The sequence below is a fragment of the Histomonas meleagridis genome, assembly GCF_020186115.1.
Source record: "Histomonas meleagridis strain 2922-C6/04-10x chromosome Unknown contig_65, whole genome shotgun sequence".
Taxonomy (NCBI): domain Eukaryota; phylum Parabasalia; order Tritrichomonadida; family Dientamoebidae; genus Histomonas; species Histomonas meleagridis.
The window spans coordinates 45,777-73,046 of record NW_027150907.1 but is presented as its reverse complement, the minus strand read 5'-3'; the positions used below and the strand labels follow the sequence as shown (position 1 = coordinate 73,046).

General features: G+C 27.1%; 2 protein-coding genes across 2 annotated transcripts; one reads left to right on the top strand and one right to left on the bottom strand.

Moving 5' to 3' along the window:
• Positions 1-8,071: 8,071 nt before the first annotated feature.
• On the bottom strand, positions 8,072-8,677 carry GO595_008328 (Myb-like DNA-binding domain containing protein; the record flags this gene model as incomplete). The annotated part of the gene is made up of 1 exon (XM_067921890.1): positions 8,072-8,677. One exon carries the CDS (start codon positions 8,675-8,677, stop codon positions 8,072-8,074), a length of 606 nt encoding a protein of 201 aa, XP_067771508.1.
• Positions 8,678-14,078: 5,401 nt separating this feature from the next.
• GO595_008327 (Myb-like DNA-binding domain containing protein) lies at positions 14,079-14,672 on the top strand (the record flags this gene model as incomplete). The annotated part of the gene is made up of 1 exon (XM_067921889.1): positions 14,079-14,672. One exon carries the CDS (start codon positions 14,079-14,081, stop codon positions 14,670-14,672), a length of 594 nt encoding a protein of 197 aa, XP_067771507.1.
• Between the last annotated feature and the right edge of the window lie 12,598 nt (positions 14,673-27,270).

Here is a 27,270-nt window from a genome sequence, read left to right as displayed (position 1 = left end):
AAAAATTTAATTTTTCAAAAAACAAAAGAAAATATCAAAAACATGATACGAGCAGGCTATGAAATGCCTAAAAAATATGAACACTATTTAATAGAAACTATGATAAAGAGAACGTTAATAACGGTTGCCGAAACGATGGATGGTACCTTGGGCTCAAAGCAATTTTAATCAAGTAAAACACTTTGCAGAAACATTTGTTATTGTTCGTTCTAGGAAACGAAGCAATGGTAAAAGCATTCTCGCCTCAAAGCTGTTGAATTTTTTTAATTACTCAAGCCATCAGGCAAAGGAGTTTCAATCAAAGCATCTGTGACCCGAGCCAAACCTGAAATCTATGCATAATTTCGTAGTCATCAAACATTTCCACATTTAGGAATTAGATGAGAGTTCCCCAACATTTTTTTTGTGGATAACATTTCACTGATTATTGATTTTGGACATTAACTACGTCTAAATATATATATATATATAGGGATTTATGGGAAATATTTATATACACCGAAATGAAAAACATAATATATATATTATTTTACTTTCTAAATAATCTCATGATTTATTCTTTGAGAAGCAATAATTTTCATATATCATGTGAACAAGATGAAAAAGGAATAAATTTTGTGTTCACTTCCATCGATAATTCTTGTAGAAGTCTTGGGCAAGCCCACCCATCCCTGATTTGCTTGAGCTTATGAGTCTAGATCCATGTGCACTGTTCTTTCGCGAATCTTGATTGATTTCAGAAGGATCAATAAATTTTCTTTGTTTTGGTTGTCATGATATTTTTGTTACTGAACACCTACTTTGTGTTTGGCCAAACATTTGAAAACTAATACATTACTCTTGAATATTTGAGTTTGCATGGATTTAGGTTCCCATATCTAGAAAAAAAAAAAAAAAAAAAAAGGCTTTGTTGAACATCTTGTCGAGAAATTTATTGTTGATAATTGTTGTGTATGTTGTTCTTGTCAATACAAGCAACTTTCTGCCATTTGTGATCACGCAATTTCTTTTGAGGATGAAACAGCATATTATTACTCACTTGGAACTTATGTTTGTGAGTACAACCACTGCATTGATGAAAATGATGAAATGCACTTATGTTCGATGAAGGGCATAAAATCTCTGTCTTTATCAACGCTACCGATAATTTACACATTCAAGCAGCCAAAAATAACAGTTTCTTGCCTACAATACTCACAGTTGAATTTTAATATATCATAAAAAATCAATGTTACAATTAAGAAAATTGATATGAGTAACATTAAGACATGCAAAAAACCCTAAATCTAAATGATACTAAATCTCGATTGCATAATGCGCAAATTCTTATGAGTGACAAACAATTTACGAATAAGATGAATGTTATGTTTGAAATATTATGTGTCTATTACTACAGAATATACTCATAAATTTATTTTATTTTCATATTATTACAAAACAAAATCATAAAGTAAGTGATAATTAAATTATATGAGTCATTCAATCACATCCTTAAAATTATTAACATGTGATGAGAAATGATAATATAAATTTATAAGTTAATGTTCACTAATTTATTTAAATACCGCTAATCAATTCAACATATTCATAAGACATGAAATTTTATCATAAAATTTATAATTTCCAACGTTAAATTAATTTTATATTCTTAAAAAGTTCATAAATTGACTGTTTAACCAGACGTATTTGCCCTCATAAAATTTAAATAACGTTCAAATTCTATGCAGAAGACCAAACCAACATTTATTATAAAAATATTAATATCTTAATATAAAATTAATATAAGATTTATAATTTTTCAAATAATATTTCTCATATTAATTATATCATAAATATTTGTTTTTTTTCAAATATTATTCAAAGGAAATAATAATTTTAACATTTTTAATGATATATTTTTCAAGTATATTTAAAATATTTGAGTTCACTTGAACAAATGATTCAACAAAATATGAATGTTAATGATGCTACAATATTAAAAGTACTTGAAGAACATTTAGAAAACAATAATAATAAATTATTTTTCATCTCAGAACTTAGTATAAAAATTTAATGTTAGTAAAAGAACAGTGAAAGATTTCATCACAGTTTGTGATGGTATTGAAGTATGTCGAAGATGTTCGAATGATATGTTTCAATGGATTGGTATGAATAATATTCAAAATACGATAAAAAAATTTAAAGAAGAAATCGAAAAAAATTCACAAAATAATGAAATATTAATGCTTTTTGATTGTAGTTCTAATGGAGGACTTGATAATATTTCAATGCTAGTTATTAAATTATTCTTTTATTTAAACAAGAAATGTTTAAATTTACATGAAATTGCGAAATTATTTTCACAAGGGAAAAGTAAATATAAAACGATGCTTCGCAAATTATATACAGTTGGCATTGGATTACGAATTTGTGGGATTGTTTCAAAAAACAAATCGAACATCGGAAATTCATTTCAATTATTTTAATTATTTTGATTCTAAAAGAAATAATGGTTTTGATGTATTTCGATTAAACTTTATCTTAAATTCAGAAGAAGATATTCAAAGAGCAAAAGAATTTCGAAGAAGAATTGATATATTTGAGAATTATGTTACGAATTATAATGAGATTATTAATAGTGGAATAAATTCTCAAATTTATAAGGTTCCTCAATATTCATATTGAATAAAAAAATTCTTCTCTAATTTTCATTTTTTAATGTTTTAGTGTTTGAAATGCATTTTATTTTATATGTTAAATATATCTTAAACAAAGAAAGTGATAATTACAAGAAAATATATTGATATATTGCTACATACAAATGTTTGTTTCACATAACAAACTCAAACTTCAAAGCTTGATTTCTTGAAGTGCCAACTTTCCATCCAATTTTTTGCTTTTTGATAAAATAAATTTGTTGCTCTAGTACAGGAGTTAACACAAACTGTTTTGTTGTCATTATGATTTATTCCTCTAAATGGATTATGCAAATTGAAAACGCCTGATAAACTTCGTTTTTTTATCCAAAATTTTCATGATAAAACAATTCTGAAATGTTTTTTATGGAAGCATTGTCTCTATTTGATTTTTTATTTCTTTCGATCTTTTTCGATACTTAAAGGTTCATTCATCAAATTTTCTAACAATTCCTTAGCAACAAGTCTTATTTCGTCTGTTGTTGATGAGTCTGTGTTAAAGCAAAAAGTTACGACTTTTAAAGGATCGAAATCTTTGAATGATGAATTTTCTTTCTTTCCATGTAATTGCAAGAATCTTTCATAACCAAATGTGGAAGTTCTTGTACATATTGAAGGATCTATATCACACGTAAAGACCATCAGCAGTTGGAAAAGCATATCATTATATGAACGAATATGATGTCGTACTTCATCAATTTCTTTTCCAAAGATTTCATATGCTTTATAACAAAGCTTTATTGAACATGGGAATATATTATGTGGCTCTTTAACAATCTTGTTTGAAAAATTAACGGTTTCCATCGCTATCGTCACAGGGCACCCCAAATATAACTTTCCGAAAGCTGATAGAGTCGTCCTTCAGAAATTTTATAATCACTTTTTCTAGCATGTGCACTTAAAATATCCAAAAACATTTTTATTAAAACTATTTTGTTTATAGCTGGATTATTTGAATATATTGTTGTTGTTGTTGTTTTAAAGTTGAATATTTCGAAAAATTTACAATTTTTTTTTGTGATTTTTCAATAATTTTCATGAACAAACATACAAACATATGTAATCATATATAAAATATGAATCAAAATAATATTTATATTATCAGTTTCTGTGGAAAAGTTAAATTTTTTATGGTGGTTATTTAACCGTGATACAGCATTCAAATACTTGACGGTTAATTTCGTTTTGTATATGAAATAATCGTTTGGTCTGAAGAAAGCATTTTATTAGAATATTTAAACAACTTTTTCTCAAAACTCAGCAGAAAAAACTTAATAAAAATTAAAACACATATGTAAGAATCAAAGGAAAAAATAATGGCAATTTTTTTTTATTCATGTTTTAAATTGATGGAATTTTTTTGGTAAAAACATAATTTTGGGTTTGAATGGTTTACAATGTATAATTGTTATGTTTATCTCCAAAATTGCCAGGCAGTTTTTTAGCTGAAGCAGACCATAGGCGAAAATTCAATAATATAAGCAAAGGAAAAAACAAAATATCTGTGTTATTATTATCCAATTGTATATTAATTATGAAATATTTTATATTTAATTCACTCTGCATTAAATCATCAAAAGTATGAAGAGTACGTTTATTATATTTAATAACTTTACTTAATTTAATTTTCAATTAATATTTAGTCGGAACCACTCTGTTGGTGGTCTAAAGATATTTCTTTGTTTTATTTCATATTTATTTTAATAATTTAGGACATCATGATAATATATGAAATATATTTATCATATTTCAAACAACACTTATTTATGCATCTGAAAATGGTCAAATAGAAATAGTTAAATTACTTATCGAACAAAAAGGGAATTGATATTAATGCAAAAAATATCAATTTGTTTTATTTCATATTTATTTTAATGATTTAAAAATTAACATTTTAAAATGGCTTGAAAGTCACAAGTTAGCCTAAATTTTACATAAAATTTAAATTAGAATGTCAACAAAGATATCAATCTAATCGTTTCATTCTGTTTACGATTGTTTGCCTATTGCATTCACCAACTCCACCAGCAACAATGAATTCATCAAGCATTACATACACTTTATGGGGAGCCAATTAGTAAATCTATTTCATCAACTTTCCCGAAGTATGTGCCCATGATTTCGACAAAGAGATGGATTATTTCTAGAATAGCAAATTCATTATTGGTTGCATCAACGCACATGCACATGAACAAAACAGCGTATGGACGGTAAATGATTTTTCAATTCTTATTTTAGAACCTTGGTAAGATTGATTTGCTGTTCTTCTTGAAATTAAACGATGGGGTTATGTACTTTTCACCAGTTTATGTCTAAATGAAATATATTTTTTGACTGATATTTTTTGTATGTTCATGCTATTGTAAAATTATTAACTGTTTTTAACACATCATTATTGTATTTATTTTCAAGAAGTTGGGATTTTTAATGTTATTACAATATCTTTATAAATAATGTTTTATAAGTATAACACTTTAATATTAAAAAAGTATAATTTCTCTATTTGTAGGATATATCATTTGAACACTAAAGAATATCAAAGATTTAGAATTCTATAACCAAAGTTCATAAAAGCATTGCTCAATATCATTTCGAAGATAAATTACAAATTTAGAAACATTTATTTATTTATCCTTCTTCCAGGAGGCGCAGGTATATCCAAGTTATAAGATTTCAAAATTTTAATAGACTTTTCCACTTTTGCTCTTAAATCACTTTCTTTTCTTTTTAATGCCACAAGTTTCAGTTTATATTCTTTATTTTGTTCATTCATTTCTTTCATTTCATTTGTATTCGTTATTGGCACTTTAATTTTTAGCAACTGATTAAAACACAATTTGTGTTTTCTTAATATTTGTTGCAAATTCTTTATTTCAAATGAAATTTGACTTAAATTTTCATCGGAATACATATCATTTAATTCATATAATTTTTGTTCGATAATTTCATCTTCAATTTCGAACATTTTAATTTTTTCTTTATTATTTTTCCCGATAATTCTTAAGATATCCAAAGTTGAACATAATTGTTTAACATTTGGTTTCCCTTCTCTTTGTGCATCTTGAATAATTTTATTCATCATTTTATGATAACATTTTATGTCATCAATTTGATTTTGTATTTATTTGATTTCTTCTTTAATTTCATTAATATTTCTCATCAATTCATTAATTTGTTCTTGTTTCTCATTTATTATTTATGCATGACATGTGTTTCTCTTGAAGCTTTTGTTGTATCTTCTGTTGGTACAACTAATCCAAGTCTTTCATCCATTTCTTTCATTATCAAAATAAGTTTTTCTCCTTTTTCTTGATTCGTTTTAAGTAATTCTTGTGCTTTTGGATAATGTGAATCAAGCATTTGCTTTTCTTGTTTAAACATAAAAACAGATTTATTTATATTTCTGAATTTCAATTTTGAGCATTTGCTCAATTTCTTTCATCTTTTGTTTATTTTTTTCTTATTTTACTTTTTATTTCAACAATTCTTTATTTTTTATTTGTTCGAGATTTTGCACTCTTTGGTTTATAATTTTATGTGCTTATTGCTGTTTAATTCTTTATTTCTCTATGAAATGTTTCTGCTGCTTTATAGAATGTTCGATTGATGCGCACAAAGATTTTAATTTTTCTTCAATTTCATTCATTTCGTCATCTTCTTCTTTTTGAGGAATTTCTTTATTTTCTTCTTCAATTTTTTATTTATTTCCAAAAGTATTTGCTCTAAAATTAAATTCGTTTCTTGAAGTTTATTAATTATTTCTTTGTTTTCATTTTTCGTTTGGTTCATATCTATCCATAATGTTTTATATAAATTAATTTCATTTTTTTTAATTCTTTAATTTCTTGTTTTATGTTTTCGATATTGTTTTTACAGTCAGAAATTTCTTTAGTGTTTTTATTAAAGTTTTGTTCGATTTTTATTTTTGCATCAATTTATAATTTGATTTTCATTTCTTCTTCATTTTGTGCTATTTCCATTACTTTTTGTTGTAATAATTCATTAAAGTTATTATATAGTATAGCATTTGCTGATAAAATTCATTATATTAATAAAAACATATTGTAGAATATAATGAATAAAGTTTGAATTAGGGTATATTGGCTTAAAGTTAGTATTTGCAAAGACATTTGTTCATTTTTTTTAGATTGATCTGTCTAGTTTTTGTATTCAATTATTTTACATAATACGCTTGTTGATAATTTCAAAATTGATCTAACATTCATGAAAATTAAAATCGAATTTTTTTTTAAAAAGTTAACAAATAAATCGAACCTATATTTCACTAAATTAATATCCATCAATATGTTAATAAAAATTTCGATTTTCTACCAATTTTGATACATTCTTCTTGTACGACTTTAAAAAAAAAAAAAATACAAGCTTTTATGAACCACCAGATATATATGATCGAACGATATTGTGTCAAATGGAAATTTTTTTTAGTTGAACGAAAATGTCCAACAAAAAAAATGGAAAATTCAACAGAAAAAAACATAAGTTTGAGTCAATATAAGTGGACGTCGAAAAAGTAGAATCAATTTCGTTTACATGCAAATTTAACTATATGATTTTGAAAATCTGTTTAATGTTTCTTGTATGATTTTAATGAGCGGAATCCCTTGTAAAACTTGTCGTATGCGTTTTTAATACTATCACTGAAATTTCAAATCATCAACCAAAATTAACTCTTGAAAAATTTTAAGCCAAAAACGCAGAATAAGCAAAAAGAAGGCGCTGAGAAATAAGTTGCTGAATACAAGCATCAAGAAATCATTAAAGTGGAAGAATTGATGGCGAATTAGATGAGTCTCAATGTTGTTATTTTGGTTACTAAATGTTTACTTTGTGGCTAAATATTTGAAAAAGAATAGATTACTCTTGAACATTTGAGTTTGCATGGACTTAGTTTCCAATATCCAGAAAAACTTAAACATAAAAAGGCTTGTGGAATATCTTGGCGAGAAAGTTGTTGTTAGTAAATGCTGTGTGTGCTGTTCTTGTCAATTCAAGACATTTTTCTGCCATTCATGATCACGCAATTTCTTTTGATGAAGAATCAGCATATTATTACTCACCAGGAACTGGTGCTTGTGAGTGCAACCACTGCATTGATGAGAATGATGAAATGCGCTTCGGTTCTATGAAGGACACAAAATCTCTGTCTTTATCATCTTAACCGATAATTTACACATTCAAAAAGCAAATAATTGGTCACCAGGTTTGAATAAGTGGCAATTATAAACTGTCCAAATGACATCTTCACAGCGCTGAAAACGACTGTAGCGCTGATGTTGCTGAGTTTCCTTTGCGCGGTGCAGCTCACTGTGCGCATAAGCATCAGTAAAAACTCTTAAAATTTTGTGTTTGGATTTTTTTATTCAATCCAAAGCATTTCATTCCTCCTTATCAGGTGGAGGAACGCGGCCAAGATCATTCAAGATCATGAAGCGGAAGCGGCACTGCGTGTTCAGCTTGTTGCCAATTTTCTTTGAAATTGTCACCCAATCGTTGCCATAGATATTATGCAACTTGATCAGCTCCTTGTCTTCTTTTAGTGTCCAATTTCTTTGCATCATTAAATTACAAAAAACCATTTCCCATCTCTGCCTGCATTGCAGACCACTTCTTCCGTTTCCTACGAATTGGGCGATCCGGCTCCAATGCCTGCTGAACAAGTGGATGGCGCACAGCAAGCGTGCGTCTTCGATATAGAGCCAACTGTTTATATTATTTAGGTTTCTTTGGTGAAATGGTGTGTCTATGAATGGAAGTGGAGGATAGTTTTTGCATATTAAGATATCGTGGAGGCATATGAGAGCTATGTTGCCCATTAGGAACATGTTGATGTGGTTTACTGCTGCGTTTATGTCTCCCTGTTGCTCTATAATCGCTGTCAAGCTTTGCCTTATTTGCCCTATGACATTTGGTGGGTAGATGCCATCGCTAACAATGATCCAGAGACAGAATTCGACGAGGTCGTTGTGGTTCGCATTGATCATGCTTGTTTGACAATGAAGTGATGATGACCAAGCGGTCAATTTTGTTACAATTTTCTTTAAAGTTAAAAAAGTTTATGTTAACCTGTCAAACTGACGGTTGTCCGGATTTTGTATACATTTTTAACTGTAACATTCATAAACTAATTGTAAAAAATTATCACTTTCCGATCAGTTTTAATAGAAAAAAAAAAAAAAATGAAACCGATACTGCCGATAATATCGATTTTTTCAATAGTTTATGAAAGTTCTTAAAAAAATTTTGTTCCGTTCAACCCTACAATCATCGATTCCCGTTATTTTATCCCCAAAATTCATAATTTCTCTGAAAAAGTGGCCGTTACTTCACTTCCATAAATGTTCGCCCTTAGAACATGGCCGTGCACAAGCCTATGATCATCACTTAGATGGTGGCTTAGTGCGTGCTAGGAAACAAAGGGTGCATGGATGGTACCATCGGTAAGGGAAGATGGAACTCGTGCTGATTTCATAATATTTTAATATCCATAAGTATGATCAGAACACTTTGGTGGTCTTTTGGGGTGGTGAGACCGTACAGTTTGATGAATGCCCAACATCAGAACAAAAATTTGAATTTTGAAATATTTCAAACCAAGATGACAATGGAAGAAGAATGTTCAAAGACAAAACACTACATTAACCCACAACGATGAAGGAAATATGGAGATTGGAGATGTGCGCGATTAGATATAAGATAGTGGAAACTTATTTTGTCACAACATGAAAAAATGGGTTTGTAGCATGTAATAACTTGGTTACTTGGTGTAATTGTAAGGTATCATATCAGTTAGAATATCTCTAATATCATATGAAATTACGATTGTTATTACAAAATCTGGTTGATTACATGAGTGGAAAAGAGGTGATTGATAACATCATAAAATAGAATATGATTCATATTTTTGTTCCTCTTCTTCGGTGATCATAATTTTTAATTCTGGCATGCTTTATACTATTGTGCAAAGAGATTGAAATCACAAGAAGCAGAATTCAGGATATGAAACTTTAAATTTAAAGTTCTCGAATTTGATCGGCAGAAATCAATTCAATACCTTCTGAATATTCACCTGAAATGAATCAAGAATTGTGTTTCTTAAAAAAAAGCAGACGTTGTTGGATGGAAAGTCTCGAAGCTTTTTGAATTAAAATTGAGGTGTCGTTCGAAAATTAACGCTGAAGAATTCCGCCTTTCTAACTTATAAAACAAAAGAACTTCAAGCACCCTGAATCCTAAATGAGTTACACCAAAATGAGAAAATATTCAACCAAACAGTCTGATTTTATGAAATTGAACTCCTTCTGAAGAATTTATGAAAAGGTTTTTAAACATTAAATCGTATCATTGTTATGAAGGATGTCTTTGAGTAACAAAGTTGAACAAAAATCATCCGAATTGTTTGAAAAAAGCTTGTGATTAATTTCACAACTCTTTTCCCCAAATGTTTACGCAAATAACATTAAAGAATGCTTTAAGGTGGTGAAGGCTTTCATAAAGATGTTGTAATTTGAGATATAATTACAAATTGATTCTTTAATTGAAGTTGAGACGAGTTTATCATACTATTGAAGTTTGTTCCACTCCACGCAATAAAGAGAGTGACAAAACCTTTGATCGGGAAGAAATCGAGAAACAGCGGATAATGTTTGCAGTACTTTATTTCCATTGATCACTTCATTGATTCCTCTGAAAAACCCCTGTAGCAGGAAATTCTTGTGTATTTTTCGAAGTTGATGAATTAAATGATAATGTGACTATAAATTTTTAAAACTAATTTTTGGTTCAATGGTAGTGGTTAACCGTCCAAAATGATCGGCTTGTGTTCGAGGCCACAAGGCGGAGGTTCGATTCACTGCATAGAATAAATTTTTTCATTTTTTGCAGAAAGAAAAATTTAAAATGTTCAAAATGATCATAATGAAATTTGTTTATGAGAAGAAACGTTATGTTAAATTTATATTATTTTATACTACTATAGTTCGAATAATTTTTAAATCATCAAATTAGATATCTGTGCTTTTTGATTTATTGGTGTTAATTTCTTTCTTAAAAATTTTTTTTATTTATATAAGTAACAAGTTGTGAAGGTAAAAATGAGGATATTTATGTTAATTCTTCAAGGGAGATTTCCATGCAGATATAATTAATGTAATTTATTACGCGATTGAGAATATGTTTTTTTAACGAAATTTTTTTTAATGCAAAATTTGAAAAGATCTATTCATTTTATATTTATCGAAATTTTCATTTTTGTAAAATTATAATAATAGAAATAGATATATATTTATTTAAATTTTTTTTTATTGATAATAATTGATATTATAGTCAAAAAATATATATAACATAATGTATAATATATATATATATATATATATATAATGTATAATATTATATATTACATATTCATTGAATATTGCATATTAATTATTATAATAACTATAACATGCAAGTAATAATTCGAATAAATATATACTTAAGTTACACACATTTCGAAGATAAATTTATCTATAATGTCTGTATATATTCATATCAACACATTTAATTAATATTAAAAAAAAGATTCTTTTTTTCATGTTTTTCTACCATGATCAATAACTTTTATTCGCATTAATATATATTTTTTAATTTCATCATCAAACACTTCCAAGCACATTTTGTTATGCAGATAGTTCCACACGAATTGTATTTAATAATCAGCGCATCAACGTGTTTGCGTGCACATCAATTCCATCTCTTTTTTCTGATCTTGTATTCAACCCAGAAGTAGAAGAACAAAATAATTTCAGAAGCTTATACTATCAATCACACATACGAATTCTTCAACATACTTAAGGTTTTCAAATAGTGTGTTAAACACTGGCAAATGGTTTAAAAATACATTTTAGACGCCTTTGAATTCACAACTGCTAACTTGATGATGCATTTGCTCAACATCACAGAACTTTTGCTGTTGAATGCTCTCATTCAGTACTTATGATTGACAATTTAAATACGATTCTCAACAACAAAAAGCATATACCATTCATTTCATAGTTTAACCGAAATATTTCGTAATCAAAAAATTATAGGTGTTACAACAACAAATAATTAATCACAAGTTGATAAATTTTTTATTTGTGATGGATGTTTTGCTTTTAAAGCTCATCTCTTGTTACCTAAAAGCTTTGTGGAATTCGATATTCAGATCAAAATTGTTTCAGATACCAACACCGAATGTAATACATGTGCAGAAGTCATCGAATGAGATATATCAATAAAATTAAATTTAGCGAATTTAGTGTGTCTCCTTTAGAGGCTAAAAATGTATTTAAAATTTAATGGTGTGATGATAACCAAACTCAGTTTAGTAAACTGGTTCTTTACATAAATTCATTAAAATGTTTACAAAACATAAGCAAATCCCAAACATTTAATTTACACTGATCAGATTTTATTTTATTTTGTTAATATTTCAGCTTCTACTGAAATATTTATCTAAATTTACTAGCAAAGGAGTTATTCACTATTTTTGGAAGGACAGAAATATGTATCATGATATTGTTCTTGATATAAACGTCTGATGTATAGCATCCATGAAAATGCCCAAAAAGCCTCACCCACTTTTGGAGGCTCATTTCCATGATATCTAAATCTGAATGTATTCATTTTCTGGAATTCACACAGAGAATTTTGAGTAATTCAAATGGCATTGTCATTGGATCTGAAATCAAAACAGGAATACACCCGAAATAAGTTGTATCGAAAACTCTTTTGTTTTGAAGAATAAGGTCACCTCTTGGGCAAACACAAAGTCTGAACTCATATAATATTGTGGAAGTAATTTAACAGTATCTATGATGGATGATTTACTTCTACGAAAAAAGTAATACTTTACCGCGCGTCATGTTTTGTATAAGAGAAGTTGCCTTTGACGAACGACTTTACTTGTTTTACTGGCAACACCATAAGTCTGTGCAATAAAAGCAATGTAATTTCGTTTGCGAGTCCAATTGATTTTGTCTGGATGATAATCTCGAAAATATGAAACGAATGGAATGACAATATAGTGACCATTCCATGTTGTACCAGAATTATGAGATTGAGGATTTGGACGAACGATGAAAAAGTTGTGATGATAAACAGACTGATGACGAGCATTATTACCGTAACAAGTTTCGAAAGATGTGTCAACAACGTGATCAGAGCCATTCTTGCGATCATACCATATGAGTTATATATGTAAATTATTAAAAAAAAAAAATAAACGAAAAACTGTTTAGACGAATCAATGACGTAAAATCAGATTATTTGGTTTAGTATTTTCTCATATTGGCAAAACTCAATTAATGATCCATGGTGCTTGAACATTTTTTTGTTTTGTTAATACAGAAAGGCGAAACTCTTGAGCGTTATTTTCCGTACGAAAAGTTTCAAACACCGCAAAACCACATTTTGATAAGAAGCGCAATCTCAATTTACTTTTGTTCGAGCTAACCAAATATTCGTCCATTAATATCCAACGTAAAATTGAGTGGTTTTTTATCGTCCAAATGCGAGTAATGATCAGAATTAAAAATTATGCTCTCCAAAGAAGAGGAACAAAAATATGAATCATATTCTATTTCATGATGCTATTAATCATCTCTTTTTTCACTTGTGTAACCAACCAGATTTTGTAATAACAATCAAAAATTTTTAACTGTTATTAGAGATATTCTAACTGATAATAATATCCAACAATTACACCAAGTAACCAAGTCGTTACATGTTACAAATCCATTTTTCAATATTATGACAATATCAATTGATCCAATATATCAAGTATTATCTTGCATACCTCCAATCTCCATATTTCCTTCATTGTTGTGGGTTTTGTGGTGTTTTGTCTTTCAACATTCTTTATCCATTTTTATCTTGGTTGAAATATTTCAAAATTCAAATTTTTGCTGTGATGTTGGCCATTCATCAAACACTAACCCTTTGTCGAACCCAAAAGACCATTCAAATGTTCTTTTGATCATATTTATTGATATCCAAATATTTTGTAATCAACACGATGTCCATCTTCCTTTACCAATTGTATCATCACTGCACCCTTTGTTTCCTAACACACGCGAAGCCACCATCTAAGTGGATCATAGTTTTGTCGTGTGAACATTTATGGAAGCGATGTTCCACCGACCACTTTCCAGAAAAAAGCACAGAATTTTTAAATGAATGTTCTGGAATTTATGGTCACAAAAAAATTGTAACGAAATACGTCAACCGCAAATTTCAAACAAAAGTTGGAATTTTAACAGGTATTATTTTTACATTATCAAAAAGTTATCGGAAGCTTTTTTACCCTTTAAGAAAATTGTATCAAACTTGGCTGCATGGCCATCATCACCTCATTATCTAATAAGCATGACTGCTGCGAACCACGCGCATCTCGTCAACTTCTGTCTTGAAATCATTCTTGGTGGTAACAAATATCCAGATCAAATCATAAATTACATAAGCAGCTGCTTGACATCGATCATACAGCAACAGGAAAACACAGAAGCAGCAATAAACTACATCAATTTGTTACCAATGGGCAGCTTAGCTCTCAGTCGCCTCAACGAGATCTTAAGTTGCAGAAACCAGCCACCACTTCCAGTTGAAGGCGACATCTTCAAGTGTAACTCTCAAGGTCGACAAGTTACACGTCACTGGAAGTATGCCGAAGACAATCGCTTGCTATGCGGCATTTACTTGTACGGTACACAATGGAGCCTGATCGCCACATTTGTCGGGAACGGAAGAGATTGTTCGCAATGCCAACAAAGATGGCAAAGGGTTCTTTACCCAGGCATACGAAACAGGGTGTGGACACTGAACGATGACATAAAGCTTGCCAAGTTGCATAGTACCTATGGTAACAAATGGGCGCAAATTGCTCGGGAAATAGGCAACGCGTCGGACACACAGTGCCGTTATCGCTACAATTCATTGTTGACGTCGCTGTTTCGCTTCTAAAGAAGAATAAGGTAATTCATTACCTTTGGATTTAATAAACAAATCCAAACACAAAATTTTAAGAGTTTTTACTGATATTTATGCGCACAGTGCGCTGCACCTCGTCAAGGAAACTCATCAACTTCCACTCGATGCGATGTTATTTGTCCCTTTTATATTTGCCAATTGTTCAAATCTGGTGGCAAATTATTCGAAAATTGACGGTTACGATGATAAAGACAGCGATTTTATTTCATTCATCGGACATAAGTGCATTTCATCATTTTCATCAATGCATTGGTTGTACTCACAAACACAAGTTCCCATTGCGTAATAATCTGGTAATTCTTCCTTAAAAGAAATTGCGTGATCACGCAATGGAAGAAAGTTTCTTGAATTGACAAGAACAACATACACAACAATTATCAACAATAACTTTCTCGACAAGGTGTTCAATAAACCTTTTTCTGTCTTTAAATTTTTCTAGATATGAAAACCTAAATCCATGCAAACTCAAATATTCAAGAGCAATATATTTGTTTTCAAATGTTTTGCCACAACGAAATATTTAGTAACCAAAATATCATGACATTGAGAATCATCAAATTCACCATCATCATCTTCCTCTTCAATTGCAATATCAATATCATCATTTTATTTACCCAAAATTTTGTTACGAACCCATCCTCCAACTATTCTTGCGACTGTTGGTATCGGAAATGAATCATACACTTGACGTATTTGGTCAATAAGAGTTTTTAGTTGTGAATGATTCTCCACTTTTTAACCCTTTTGTATTAACATTCATCCCCAAATACTGTATTGCTTAATGCGTTAAATACTACAACAGAAGCTCAATCACCTCCAACATTAAGTTATCAATTATTATTAATGTTAACTTTATTACAAACATTAAACACAGAAAATTATGATGAAATGTTAAATAGTTTCTTACCAGAAGTTGTTGGAGCATTAAAAGAACATGAATATAAAGCACATGAACCAGTTAGTGAATGTGTTTTAATACTATTGTAAGTGATTTCATAAAATAAGGAAAAATCATTAACACTATTGTTATTACATATATCTGTTAGTATAACACCAAATCCATGTAAATTTGGAAGGGATACAATTGATGCTATTGAATGTATAATTATCTTTAACAAATTTGCACAAAATGTTAACCTTGAAGATCTTGGGCAATCTTGTTTAATATGTTTTAATGGTGCTGATTCCAACCCTAGATCAGATGTATTTCATTGTGTATTGCAATTTTCGAAAACATTAATTTGACGTGTTGTTTATAATGTATCAATAGCAAAGAGTAATAGACATTTAGCTATGTCAAAATTCTTTGTTAATGATTTAAATCAATTGTCTGGTTATAAAGCTATGTATATATATATATATATATATATATATATATATATCGATTGGAAAAATATCTATAAAACAACACAAGAAAACCAACAAGATATATTAAATCTTAAAGTTCCCCAATATTATGGTGACATAACATCTAAAATTAAAAATTTTTTGGAGAATATGATTTTAAAAAGCATTGATATTTTTCCTAAGACGTATTTTGGTCTTTCATATTTTTTATACGAAACAGATTATAAATGGCTTCATAGAGGTGCTGATGATAATGTTATTAATGTAAAACATACAGAATCATACTTTAAATCACTAGAGATGAAATATGATCCACTTACAGAACCAGTGATTTTAGGCTCTTGTGTTAAGATTCCTTCAACCAAAGAGTTTCTTCAAGGTGGTTCTGGATATCTTTATTCTAGGAAAGCGGTCGAATTAATGCTTCCGATTTATAAAAATGTTATATTTCATTGTAAATTAGCCGAAGATGTTTGTCATAATGAATTCTTACATAGATTAAACATTAGTATTGTTGATGCAACATCATTTAACTTTTTGGAATATTCATTTGACAATGAAGATTTGCAGAAAATATATAATAGTGATTTTACTAATTTGACTTTATGTCCTGAAGAAAAGTATCCACAAGATTTAGAGCTTTGTGGATCTTTTCGTGGTCCACTTGATAGAGTTTATTTCTTTCAACACTATGTATGGTATGGATGTAGATAAATTAATAGAAAGGTCCAAAAGACTTTTGCCGTTAATGATAATACAGTTCATTATTATTTCCCTGATTTAAGATTTTCTAAACTATGTCGAGTTAAAGAGAAAGAATTTAATGTAATCAAATTGTTATAATATAAAAATAAAAACAAAATTCCTTCAAATATGAAGAATTGAGTAGAGATTAATAAATCAGGGCGTGAATCAATTTATAAATAAAGAAGCTTAATATAATATTATTATTAATTTAGATAAGATGATCAATAAAAAATATTCTTATATTTTAAAATTCCAATAGCATTAATCTAATCTATATCTATACATTAAAAAACACACATAAAAAAAGCATCAAAAAGTAACACCAAGTTGACTACCTCTCTCTTTATTTATAACCATCTTCCCAAATTCTCTTTCTTTAATACAAATTTATTGTTTTCAACTCTGGAGAAAATTATTTGATTATTTAATTCGCATCTATTTATATTCGAAACGAATGAAATTCCGCCGTCACACTTATAGCATTTAGACTTTATGTACAATCCCATAAAGTAATCTGGATAATACATAAACAATGCATTAAAAACATTTTCTTCTCTGACAACATTTTTACATTGTGAAAGGTATAAGTCGTGAACTTTAAAGAACAATTCTTTTGTTTTTTAATGGATTCTCTTCGACCACCAAAAAATCCCCCAATTACAAAATTAGCAAAATTCGGATCAAGTTCTTTTAGTGGCTCATATTCTTTGCCAGAAAGATATTGTATCTCATTAAGTTCGATTAAAAATTGTGGATGTGTTTCAAATATTTTCTCAACGCGTTTTTGAGATGGTATTTGAAGTCCTGTGAAATTCGTCTTTTTATTTATCCCGACATCAATCCAAAATATGTATTTATAATCATACGGAAAATTACTTACATATTCAAGTAAACATATTTTGGAATTCCATATGGAGTCAAGGTTTTCACTTATAATAATTTTTTTGTGCAATTTCAACATATTGCTTTTTGTATTTTTGTATATTACAAATGTCATATGGTGATTTATACGTAAAGTTAATGTAAAGAGATCGTATACTTGTGTTTAGTTGAAGTATTTCTAATCCTAATTCATTATTATAAAGATAAAAATCAGCTTCTTCTGATATCATTTTTAGAAGTTTGATGAAGCATTCAATATATTATTTTGTTGGATGTCTTTGAAGTTTTGATTCAAGAAAATAATAAAAAGATGAAACATAAGCAATGTTTTTCTTTTTTCCTTTATTCTCTCCAATTTTGCTTATATTAAAAAAAGTAAAAAAAGTGGTGGGTTAGAAAAATTGGTTAATTTCTGGTGAATCCCTTTAGGATGTTTCAATTCCGTCTGTAGAAATGTTGCCTTCTGCTTTATTTCTGTTAGATTAAGTAAATTATTCAAAAATTTTGTGCACAAGAAAATGGAAAGTTGAAGGAAGAGGAAATCGTTTTTTAACTGTTTATTTAGTTCCACATATGCATTTTTTTAATTTTTTTCTGATATTTCATCATTTAACTTTTTATTTTTTTTGTAATTAATTTGAAATAATTATTCAATTTCTTGATTATTCATTTTTTAATTCCAAAATATTTTGAATTAATTCGTTTTGTTCTTCATTGAGAGTTGAGATTCTTTTGTTTTCTGTTTTTTTAACTAGTTTGCGAAGTTGCTGATTTTCTCGTTTTTGTGTTTTGTATATTTTTATTAAATTCGTTCTTATGCTCCTTTGGCTTCTAAAATTGTTTCAACTGAAGCTTGTTTCGAAACTAAATTATGAAGTTTTTTGATTAAATATGGAAGAACAGAGTGAAGTGATTGAAGTTTTTAGATTTTTGTTTCGTTTATTTTTGAATTTTGGTAATTAATCTTGATTTTCATAAACAAAAATAATTACTGATTTTTTGTCCTTGGAGAATAAAATTAACTGTTTTGTCTTGTCTGGAAATTGAAATATTTGATTAATTTTTTTTCTAAATGGTGGAAATGATTGATTCTGTTCGTATATCAATGTCAAAAATTTGGTTGTGCTAAGGAAAAAATAGGGTGTCTCCCTATTTTTTGATTTTTTTATTTACAGATTCTTTCCATCTTTGGTTCATTTTGGAAAGAAGAAATTTATATGTAATATGATCTAAAAGGAGGAGTTATAGGGCGGCACTATCTTCGGATTGTAACTTCTTCTTGCAAGAGTCAATTTTGTAATTTTGTTGTAATATGTCTGGCTGTACATATGTACTTTTTTACGATAGTTATGAATACAACAAGAAGACGTATTTTATTTCATTATTGTAAAAAATTTAGAAGACAAAAACAAAAAAACTATTTTATCATTATTATGTATAATTTTACTTTTTTATAAATAAGTTAACATAAAATTTTTTATTATTTTATTGTTGTCCATGGCAGCATTAATTCATGTGAAAGTATCCAAAGCACAATATTTAAATTATGATGGAGAAAAATGAGACACTACCTAATACATTTGTTGCTTTATGTCTAAGAAGTCAATTCCCAACCAATTGTTTTGTTTCTTCTATTCAAGAAAAAAACGCAAAATCCTATATGGAATGATGAATTCTTTTTTAAATGTAAAGAGCCTAAATTAGATTCATTATTTATTGATATATATCAATTCATTGATGAATATCATAAGATTAAGATTGTAGACACAATAATATTTTCAATATCAAAATTAAACAAAATAAACAAAAAAATTATTAAAAACTTTTATTTGAAGCAATCAACAATAAATAAAAGCAAGAACGTGGTAGGATTGTTAACACTTGAATTTAAAACATTTAGAAGATCTATCAAAACAAGAACAAAAAAGATAACAAAAGTTAAAACAAAAAAAATATCAAAACCAATTTCACCCATTGAAAAAAGAAAGAATCCAAAAAAAACTTCTAAAAGTCAGAAGGAATGTATTGAGAACGAAGAATCATGTGATAGTGAACAATATGAGCAAAAGAAAGGAATAAACCAAATGAAAAAAGAAAAGAAAGGTTCAAAAAAAAGAAAATACTAGAAGATCGAACTTAAATACATATGAACCACTTTATTTTTTATGAAGATGCATTTTATAATGAAGATATTCAAAAATATGAATGAAATCTCTTTCACAAACGATGGATCCATCCATACTTTTAAAAGTAAATCTCATTAGTGAGCTATTTTTGTTATTCGAATTGCCTATTAGAATTTGAAGAAATATATAATCCGAAATTTAAAAAAAATATTATCATAATATGAACATATCACAGCTTTAGGTACCTGTTATTGTTTTAATTATATTTCTTTGGTTATTTTTTTCTCATTTGAGCTATACATATTAATTAAGCTTTTTAATTTATTCAGATCATTAAAATGAATAAAAATTTACTACCAACCGTTTGAATAAAATTCGTTTTGAAAATTGACGGTTACGATGATAAAGACAGCGATTTTATTTCATTCATCGGACATAAGCGCATTTCATCATTTTCATCAATGCATTGGTTGTACTCACAAACACAAGTTCCCATTGCGTAATAATCTGGTAATTCTTCCTTAAAAGAAATTGCGTGATCACGCAATGGAAGAAAGTTTCTTGAATTGACAAGAACAACATACACAACAATTATCAACAATAACTTTCTCGACAAGGTGTTCAATAAACCTTTTTTCTGTCTTTAAATTTTTCTAGATATGAAAACCTAAATCCATGCAAACTCAAATATTCAAGAGCAATATATTTGTTTTCAAATGTTTTGCCACAACGAAATATTTAGTAACCAAAATATCATGACATTGAGAATCATCAAATTCACCATCATCATCTTCCTCTTCAATGATTACTTGATGCTTGTATTCAGCAACTCATTTCTTAGCGTCTTCTTCTGCTTGTTCTGCTTTTTTTGGCTAACAATTTTACAACATTTAATTTTAGTTGCTGGTTTTAAATTTCAGTGTTGTTGTTAGAACGCACATGACAATTTTTACAATGGAGTCCGCTCATTAAAATCAAGCAAGAAATATAAAATATATTTTCAAAACCATATGTATATCGCATCGGATAATGGTTTTCCAAGTGAATTTGTATCTGAATAAGTAAAATCATCAGTCTTAAAGAACAAATATCAATCCAAAATTCATTATTAATAAAATGTGTTCAATTGTGATAAGTTTTTACATATCAGTATTTTTGTATTGGAAATATTTCATTTTATTTTTCATTAAAAGCACGACAATCACATCCTTCTATTGCAATATCAATATCATCATTTTATTTACCCAAAATTTTTCTCAATAAATCAATAATATTTTAAGTATACTAATCTTTAATTTTAGAAATAATTATGTTTCTATTAATAACATATAAAACTCAACTTGCGATTTTGTACCATCGCATATAGCGATCATCCTACGATCTTGATATTATGAATATATAATATATATACAATGTTGCATCTATGATTAATGAATAACTAAGAATAATATCATGATTAGCACAAAATAAATTTATTCTTTCACTCAAAAAAGTGCCAAATTCGACTTTTGCATAGTTTACATCAAACATTAGCTACAACGATAAGTGCCGATAGAAGCTTTAATGATTGATGGTAAATATAATTCAATTTTTACTATTTAAAAAAAAAAAAAAAAAAACAGACAGACACACTTCACAATTCCATTGTGATGCTTTGCATATGGTTTCAAATCCCCTTTATGTATATTGTCGATAAAAGTAAAATATATATCATTGTAAAATTCATTATTTTTTTATAAATAAAAATATACAAATAATATATTAATATTTTATAAAATATTACTGTTTATAAATTAACCCTGTAGATTTTACAAATTTTAAACTGATATGTCGTTTATCAAGAAATTCTATGACATCTGGATAAGTATATTTTAAATTAAATGTTTCATTATTCTTCTTAACATATATTTTACTAACATAATCATAAGGATTGCTTTTACAACAATAACTATCAGTATCTGCTTTTAATAATTTTATTTCATCAGTATCACATAATAACTGTATTAATTTGATTAGTTCATTTTCTTCAGCAATAACATACTTATTTACTATTAATGGGTTATTTTCAATAATATCTATTATTAAAATTAATGCTTGAATAAGATTATTTTTATTATGAATAATTTGTTGAATATTATTGTTTAATTCATTTGCTGTTTCTATGCTTCTTTCTACAGTAAGTTCATTATTATTGTTATTATATGGATATTTAACATCAACTTTAAGGTTATTACATAACCCGGCATCATGTGATGCTTCAAAAGGATTTACAACAACATTAACATTTTGGTTTTGCTGTGGTGAATTAATATTTGTATTTACTTTTGCGAGGAATCATTTTGAACAACTTAATACATGAGAATGTGGAACTGACATATTTTTATTATATATAAAAAAGTATATATGACTGATATATTTAATATTATTAAAAAAATGAAATTAAATAAAATATTTATTATTAAACAAATATCATATATTGAATTAATCAATTTTTATATTAATGATTTAGTAATATATAAATATGTTGTAATAGTTGCAAATAGTAATAATATTAAAAAATGTAAAAAATTAGGTATTAATAATATATATAATATATATGATAATGATAACTATAATAAATTTATTAATATAAAAATTAAACCACCATTACATAATGTTAAAAAAGGTAGATATATATTAATGTATAATCATAACATTAATGATATTACTGTATGCTCTGGTGAAGAAAAATATTAAAAAAACATATAAAATTAAAAATATTTTTATCTAGTAAATCCAGCTAAAACTTGTTCAATAGATGCGTTGGTAATTTCTATTTGAGATCCACCATCTGGTTTCATTAAACAAATTTTTAATATAGCATCTTCGAAATATATGCCAACTGGTGATATGAAATCCATATTTAAAATACTATTACTACCACCTTTACTACTGGGTATTCTATTACCATGTAATTCTATTTGAACAGTGCCAGTTGTAGAGATACCACCTTGAAAATCTTCACCCTCAGCAAATGGTAAACCAATGAAAAAATTACTATTATCTTTACCATGCCAAACTTGTTTTTTTGTTATTCTAGAACTATCATCATCATATACATATTTATAATAATATGGTTGTAATGAAGTTTTAATATCATTATTTATACTACTTAATAAACTAACATTTAAATTCAATGCATCCAATGTCATATTTAAATGTTTAGAATCATTGATAGTTTCATATGATTCTCTTGAAGATATTTTACAATCAATATTAAATCTATATTCTAATTGTGGGTTAATAAAGCACGTTCTACTATATTGATTTATTCTAAATACTGTAAACAATGTATCACAATGTCTTACACCTATCGTAGCAGCAGTATCTAAATCATTATTTTTCAATAATGGTTGTGTAAAATCTCTCACTTCACATATATGTATTGGAAATAATAATGGGGTCTGGACATATTTAGCAAATAATGCATTAAATACATCAATTTTTAACATATATTCTACTAATTTAATTTTAACATCTTTTGTAATTTGTGTATTATATTTAAATGTTTGTGATATGACGGTTGTATTAGTTGTTTTATTAATATTATTATTAACAGTTTCATTAATATTTCTGAAACTAAAATCTATTTTATAATCATTTTGTAAGACTGTATCTTGAACTTTAGACATATCAACAATTGGAACTATTACCAAATTTTGATACGATGGCATTAATTCTATTGATAATTTTACCATCCCAGTTTGGATAATATCTCATATTAAATAATAATAAGAAATATGATAATGGTATTCGTAAAGGTATTTCTATAGTAATAAATTATTATGACTCATTATTTGAATACTAACTATAGTTTCTTTTTTGTTCTTTATCTCCATTTTTTACAATACATTTTAATGCAATTACATGTGATGTAGGTATGATTTCTAAACGTCTTATTCCAACTACTTTATTTTGACTAGGGGATTCTAACCAACGTTGTGGATGACGAAATGTATAACCATTATTTTTATTTACATTAGTTAAATCTCTTTCATATTCTTCAATATCTAAATTAGTATAATTTTTGTTCTATAGGTAATTCTGATGCATGAGTAGTAAGTTGCTTTTCAGTTCTCATTTTAATTAGTATAAAATATGATTGAATCTAATAGAATTGAAACTATACTTAAATCTTTAATGAATAAAAATAGTGTAGTATATTATAAACATAGTAAAACTTCTGATACCTTATCTAATGGTATTTGTTCATTAACAATTAATAGTGTAGATAAATTATTTATAATATTTACTTATGGAAGATGTCATTTAATAATTAATCCTCTAGATTCCAGTATCAAAGGTCTTGTTTTAATAAACGATTATTTAGTAAGTGATATTATTACAGGATCTAATATAATGAATAATGCTTATCTAAATCAAATGTTTAGTAATATTGATAAAGTATTGGACTTATATAAGGAATTTATTAAAATCGATCAGGAAAGTAATAGTGTTAAAACATCTGATATGTTAGTAAATAATATTAATGGTTATTCTACAGAGAATTTTGCTTCGAAGAATCATAATCATGATGAAAGATATTCTTTAATATCACATACACATAACATTATTGATAACGATTTAAATGTTAACGGTAATCTAACTGCTATAAAAATAAATGGATATTATATTTATGATAGTTCTGGCGGAGGATCTAATACAGCAATAAACATACCTTGTATAGCTACTGTTAAAACAAATGGTGTTATGGAAGTAGGAGAATATATTGATTTTCATTATAAAGATGATTATAATAAAGATAATACTTGGAGAATGAGAGCTTTAACTGATACTATAAGTTTTCAAGCAAAAGGAGGTAAAACAATTAGTTTTAGCAATGCTGGTAATATAAATTGTAATTCTATTAATAACATATCTACTGATAATATTTTTTTAAACGATCATAACCATGATGATAGATATTCATTATTAAATTATACATACTGATTATTTAACAAGTGCAAATTTAGAAAATATCGATAATAAGTTGACAGGAATTATTTCTAATAAAGATTATATCGGAACTAACGAGGAGGAGGATATTTTTGAAATATATACTGTTATAAATCAAGATTTAAAAGTAAATGGTAATATAGAAGTTGATACTATCAAGAATTTATCTATTAATAATTTTTCATTAATAAATCATACACATGATCAATATTTAACAAATGATATTTTAATCAATATAAATTAGGCTTTAACAGAAATATCATATAATGAATTTAATAAATGGACTAAGATTGAGAAAGATTTAATAGTAGGTAATGACATCAAATGTAGAATTATGTCAGCAAGTCGTAATATCAATACACACACAGGGGAGATTTCACTTCGTTTCACTCCCCCACTTCGCTTCGCTCGGTGTGTGTTATATCGCCTTCGGCTCAAGCTTCACTCACTACGTGCGCTCAGTAAAATATAAAAAAGTCAACTTTTTTAAATATATATCCCTAACATAATGATAATAATAATATATAATGAATGAATATTGTAGAAATACTATAAAATTGATGAAAATTATAATATGTCCTGCATGTCCATGATGTCCACGGTTGTCCTAGGACATTTAACTACTTATAAAACTTACCCGCAACACGCAATTTCGCAACAATTATAAAATTACATAAAAACATCGTGTCTGTAATTTTTCATATTTTTAAGTTCGCAACAATGATATATTCCTAACGTTATAATGTTGTATATATTATATTGTTGCGTAGTAAATTATTTTAATAATACCTATTTATAAAGGACATAGTCGGACATAATATTGTTGAAAAATATATTTCAACATAATGATTGTATATATGCTCTTTTGCGTAATAATTATATTATAGTTTTTATATCTCATCTAGGACATATAATTAACAATAATATATATTGTTGAAATATAAATTGTTGAGAAATATAATCGTTGAAATAAATTGTTTGTGAAATAAATATTTTAACAGAATAATAATAATAATATTGTCCGTCTTTGTCCTTTATAAATAGGTATTATTAAAAATATTTTTTATAAGCAAATAAGCATTTATTGTATAATAATTGTTGCATAATTGCGTGTTGTGGGTGAGTTTTAGGAGAAGTTAAATGTCATAGGACGACCGTGGACATCCAGGACGTTGTGGACAAACAAGAGTTTTAATCAAATTTATCGTAATTATACATTATTCATTTTTATAGATAAATTATACAAAGATTATCGTAATTTAAACATCATTAAAAATAACTATATTTTCAACAAATTTATCGTTCAAAAATAATTCTGAACAGTTGCACTTTTGAACGCCAATTTATTGGCTTGAATTCTTCATATGAACTAAAATAATAGTTTTAATAAATTATAACTATATAATGCTTTTACATATCAAACTTTACATGCTTATCTTTATCAATTACTTTTTTGATTTGAATTTTTATTGGGACTTTCAATATTTGATATATCATCTGAAATACAAAAACATTCATTTAGATCATTAATTTTAGATTTGATCTTATCACATTTTTCTGTTAGTTTATTTTTGATTCATTTGATTATTTCATTCTTAGCATTCATATAACTTATTATTAACTTCAGAAGATGATATATTAGTAAGCTTTTTTTCTGATATTTTAGCAAGCATATTATTAATAAATTTAAGATTTAAAGCATTTAATATATTAAGTTTATCATCGTAAAACTTAACATTAACAAAGATAACACATTGTTTGATAGCTGTTCTAGTCTTTTTACCTATTTTCGTTAATATATTATGAGAATATTTAATATTAACAACTTTATATTTATCGTTATATTCAGATTTAATATACTCTTCAAATGATTCCATATTCATATATAAAAAAACATATTATTATATATAATAAAAAAGCATTTTATTTTTTCTCAATACTTTTTGGTAAAGTTAAGGTAATTCTTCTAGCTTTCATATATATATTATTGAATCTGGTGTGTTGATCTTTGATTTTATGATATTCATTCCACATCTTATCAACATTAAAATAACTAGGAGGACTATTTTTCATTAACTCATAAAAACATTCTTTTGATATGCCTGGAAATAATATTATATCACTTAATGTTCTTTTTAGATCTTTAGGTATAGATTTTACAGTTTGAACACATATAACAATTAATTCAAAAAATGGTTCATTAAATATAACTTCCTGATATGCAGATAATTTTTAATAGGAGCTATAAAAGCACATATACCATATCGAGATAAAAGGTATTCCTCATGAATAGGTCTAATTAAAGCATTATTTAATACATCCTTATATAATTTTACTTATATTATTAGAGTTATCATCAATCTCTTTAAATTTACTATCTTTATTTATCATAAATACTTTTTAAATAAAAAATAAAATATATAACATTATTGAATATTTTCATTCATTTCTGACATACCACTTATACTTATAGT